Consider the following 4,602-nt stretch of genomic DNA (forward strand, 5'->3'; position numbering starts at 1 on the left):
TCCGAATTTAGCCCTGGTCAACGAAAGGTGGGGATCGTCGGGTTAGAAGGGCATAACGGTCCAGGGGAAGGCGAAGACCGAAAAGTTAGACAGCTGGATCCAAGAGAAAGTGACGCGTGCAAAGAGACCGTAGATCAGAGATTCCAAATAGACGGTCAGGATTTGCGGAAAGGTAATGATGGGAGTTCGTTTGCTTTTTTGAATTCCTTTTTAAAAACAAGAAAGCGAGGGAGAGGGGCGGGTAGTTTCTTTCTTTCTCGAGACTCAGTCCATTGCCATTGCCATTGCCATTGCCACCACCCTTCTACAGTTTCAAGAGCTCGAAGCTTTCCTGATTTCAAAGGTATCATCTATTGATCATTCCTTACATTTTTTTTTTGGTTTTTGATTTTAGATTTTGATTTTCTCCGAGGAGGATATTGTCTGAATCCCCAGACGCAACTGTTTCATCTTGTCTTCGTGTTATTGTATGTTGATTTGCTTTGATGGTCACGCTTGTTTTTTTCTTTCTGCGTTGTGTTTGGATTGTAATTTCTCTTTGTTGTTTTGGAAATGCCGGTGGATTCTCTGATTAATACCAGCTCTAAAATGATGATTGAGCCCAAACTTTGCGGTGATTCGTATATTGTCTTGTCTGTTTTTATTTTTGTTTTTCATTGGATTTAGATTGGATTTTTTTTTGTTATTTTGGAAATCGATGGATCTGTGCTTAATGTCAGCTCAGAAATGATGATCGAGCAAAATATTTGCGGTGATACGTTTGTTGTATGTTGTTTTGTGACGATCATGTCTGTTTTTACATCCGCATTGTGTTTAGATCGGATTTATTTATTTATTAATTTGGGAAACACTGATTCTGTGATTCATATCAGCTTAGATATGAGTATCGAGCAACTTTTTTGTCGTGATCGTTTATTGTACGTTGAATTGTATTAATCACGTCTATTTTTATTTTTCTTCTCGTTACTGGTAAATGCTGGTGGATTCTGTGATTAATATCAGCTCAGATATGATGATCGAGCAAAATTTCTGCGGTGATTCGTTTATTGTCTGTTGAATTGTATTGATCACGTCTATTTTTATTTTCTCATTGTGTTCAGTTAGATTGAATTTTCTTTTTGTTATTTGGAAATGATGATCGAGCAAGTTTTTTGCGGTGACTCGTTCATTATATGTTGAATTGTGTTAATCATGTCCTTTTTATCTCCGTATTGTGTTTAGATTTGATTTTTATTTATTTAGAAAATGCTGTTGGGATTATTTGATTAATAGCAGCTCACGAACGACGATGTGTCATGGTTTACGTTTCTTTGGTTTATTTTTTTCTTGTGCGGTTGTCTAGAATTGGATCGGGCGTTGAAAATTTGCAACCAAAATTTCGTGTTTGTTTTAGCATTTTATTGTGTTTTTCTTATTTATCTGAGCAGTAGCGATGTAGTGTTCGTTAACATGTTATATAATATAGTATTTTCTACGTGCAAAAGACTTTTATTGTGGGAAATCTCGTTTGGAAATGAATCTTTATTTTCATATAGGAGTTTGATCTGGCTGATGATCAGTAATTTTTATCTGAATTATAGCAATAACTTGTGATTTTCTTCTGCAGATTATAAACAATGGCAGATTCCGAGGATATTCAGCCTCTCGTCTGTGATAATGGAACAGGGATGGTCAAGGTATTGATACGAAGTCCATGAACCTCCCGTTGCAGTTTCACCATGTTTTAGACCTTTTGTTCTGTAATGGGTTCTTCCATTACCAATAAATTACCTTTTCTTACTATTGTTACAATGTAAAGCTTAAAATTGCTGATACTATCTGTAGGCTGGATTTGCTGGAGATGATGCTCCAAGGGCTGTATTCCCTAGCATCGTCGGTCGACCCAGGCACACGGGTGTTATGGTTGGTATGGGCCAAAAGGATGCCTATGTTGGTGATGAGGCTCAATCGAAGAGGGGTATTTTGACTTTAAAATACCCAATTGAGCATGGTATTGTTAGCAATTGGGATGATATGGAGAAAATTTGGCATCACACTTTCTACAACGAGCTTCGAGTTGCTCCAGAAGAACATCCAGTTCTGCTCACAGAAGCACCCTTGAATCCCAAGGCCAATAGGGAGAAAATGACCCAAATAATGTTTGAGACCTTCAACACCCCCGCTATGTATGTTGCTATCCAGGCCGTCCTCTCCCTTTATGCCAGTGGTCGCACAACCGGTAAGTAGATCTATTACCTTTTTCTATCTGTTTTGTATTTTTGTTTCTCNCGGTAAGCAGATCTATTACCTTTTTCTATCTGTTTTGTATTTTTGTTTCTCTTTTATTAAGGAAATGGATGGAAACTAAAGATGTTTATAAAAAAGAAACGACTTTGTATAGTTTTCTGATTCAGTTTACGGTTTTCCTTCTTAACATGTTCATAAGCAACTCCATAATGAATAACCCATTTAGCCCACTCCCTTCCTCCCAAACAGATGTTTATCAGATGAAGTAAGACATAGACATAATGAATATCTTTCTTTTCTCTTTCCTGAACAGGACCTATTATCTTAGGGTTAATTTAGAAATGCTGAGATACATCTGAGTTCCATACTTATAATCTTGGCTGATTGATGTAAAAGGTTCCTTCTATCAAAATATATGTATTCTTGATAACTTCTATAGTTTAGCAATTATGTTCCTTGATATTTTTTGTGAAATGAAAATGAAAATTGTATGGCGCCTTACTTTTTGTGCTCATGTATGTATNAAAACTAAAGGTGTTTATATAAAAAAAAAAAAAAAAAAAAAAAAAAAAAAAAAAAAAAAAAAAAAAAAAAAAAAAAAAAAAAAAANAAAAAAAAAAAAAATTGACTTTGTATGGTTTTCTGATTCAGTGTACGGTTTACCTTCTGAACATGTTCAATTGATGTAAAAGGCTCCTTCTATCAAAATATATGTATTCTTGATATCTTCTATAGTTTAGCAATTATGTTACTTGATACTTTTTGTGAAATGAAAGTGAAAATTGTATGGCGCCTTACTTTTTGTGCTCATGTATGTATATTGTGGGTTGTTTTGAAGGGATCGTTATGGATTCTGGTGATGGTGTCAGCCACACAGTTCCAATCTACGAAGGGTATGCTCTCCCACATGCCATCCTCCGTCTAGACTTGGCTGGCCGTGATCTCACAGATGCTCTAATGAAAATCTTAACTGAACGTGGTTACTCTTTCACCACATCCGCGGAGCGTGAAATTGTGAGAGATATGAAGGAGAAATTAGCTTACATAGCCCTGGACTACGAGCAAGAGCTAGAGACATCAAAAACCAGCTCTTCTGTGGAGAAGAGCTATGAACTACCAGATGGACAGGTGATCACCATTGGTGCTGAAAGATTCCGATGCCCTGAAGTCCTCTTCCAGCCATCCATGATTGGGATGGAAGCAGCTGGTATTCATGAAACCACATACAATTCTATCATGAAGTGCGATGTCGATATCAGAAAGGATCTCTATGGCAATATCGTCCTCAGTGGTGGTTCCACCATGTTCACTGGCATTGCTGACAGGATGAGCAAGGAGATCACTGCATTGGCTCCTAGTAGCATGAAGATCAAAGTGGTAGCTCCACCTGAAAGAAAGTACAGTGTCTGGATTGGAGGCTCCATTTTAGCTTCCCTCAGCACTTTCCAACAGGTAAAACATTATTTATACATCTAAAATGTGTTCATATCTACTTGGAGATTCAAACATTTAATTGCTCTAGATGATCATCGATCGAAACTCGACTTAACACAATCTTTCCTCATCCAATGCAGATGTGGATCGCTAAGGCGGAGTATGATGAATCCGGGCCATCGATTGTCCACAGGAAATGCTTCTGATTTATTGAAGCTGAAGGTGGAAAGGGTACTTATACTATACTACACGTTATTCAACTGATGGAAGAGCTTTCTATCAAGTGGTTGCTTATTTCCCTTTTTTGAAATTTTGTCTTTCTTTTTTTGGTTCTCACCATTCTTTGTTCTTATGGTTATTTCATTCTGCGTTTCCCCCTCTTTTGTTTCGCTGCTGGAACATTGAATATGGAAGCAAGCCAATAGCATCCAAGGTTCGNCAACTGATGGAAGAGCTTTCTATCAAGTGGTTGCTTATTTCCCTTTTTTGAAATTTTGTCTTTCTTTTTTTGGTTCTCACCATTCTTTGTTCTTATGGTTATTTCATTCTGCGTTTCCCCCTCTTTTGTTTCGCTGCTGGAACATTGAATATGGAAGCAAGCCAATAGCATCCAAGGTTCGATTTTTTTACGGGTACTGTTTTCTTGTAGATTTGGATTCTGATTGATGGTCGAATATTAAACATTGTCTTTATAAATCCACTTTGGCCCGTTACGTGTGTGAAAATCTCTCCCTATCAGGCATGACGAATTTTCAGAGAGGTTTCCACACCGTCATAACGAAAACCTCTCCACCATACTCTTATAAGGAAACCTCTCCCTAGCGAGTTTAAAAATCTTGAAGAAAAAGCGGAAAGAGGATAATATCTACTAGTGGTGGATTTGTACTCGCTATGACAATAATATCTACTAGTGGTGGATTTGTACTGTTACAGTACCAACTA

General features: G+C 37.2%; 1 protein-coding gene across 1 annotated transcript; it reads left to right on the forward strand.

Moving 5' to 3' along the window:
• Nucleotides 1–269: 269 nt before the first annotated feature.
• Nucleotides 270–4,368, forward strand: LOC111804946 (actin-97-like). The gene is made up of 6 exons (XM_023689783.1): nucleotides 270–343; nucleotides 1,607–1,676; nucleotides 1,825–2,218; nucleotides 3,065–3,678; nucleotides 3,801–4,093; nucleotides 4,276–4,368. Exons 2-5 carry the CDS (start codon nucleotides 1,617–1,619, stop codon nucleotides 3,864–3,866), a joined length of 1,134 nt encoding a protein of 377 aa, XP_023545551.1. The 5' UTR covers nucleotides 270–343; nucleotides 1,607–1,616; the 3' UTR covers nucleotides 3,867–4,093; nucleotides 4,276–4,368.
• The last annotated feature ends 234 nt before the right edge of the window (nucleotides 4,369–4,602 follow it).

Source organism: Cucurbita pepo, chromosome LG11 (assembly GCF_002806865.2).
Source record: "Cucurbita pepo subsp. pepo cultivar mu-cu-16 chromosome LG11, ASM280686v2, whole genome shotgun sequence".
Lineage (NCBI taxonomy): Eukaryota > Viridiplantae > Streptophyta > Magnoliopsida > Cucurbitales > Cucurbitaceae > Cucurbita > Cucurbita pepo.

What these genes read in the sequence shown, in the direction of transcription:
- LOC111804946 (XM_023689783.1), top strand. Translation starts at nt 1,617, where the DNA reads ATGGCAGATTCCGAGGATATTCAGCCTCTCGTCTGTGATAATGGAACA. An exon ending in ATGGAACAGGGATGGTCAAG is followed by an intron (nt 1,677 to 1,824) that starts GTATTGATACGA and finishes TACTATCTGTAG; the next exon opens with GCTGGATTTGCTGGAGATGA. An exon ending in CCCTCAGCACTTTCCAACAG is followed by an intron (nt 3,679 to 3,800) that starts GTAAAACATTAT and finishes CATCCAATGCAG; the next exon opens with ATGTGGATCGCTAAGGCGGA.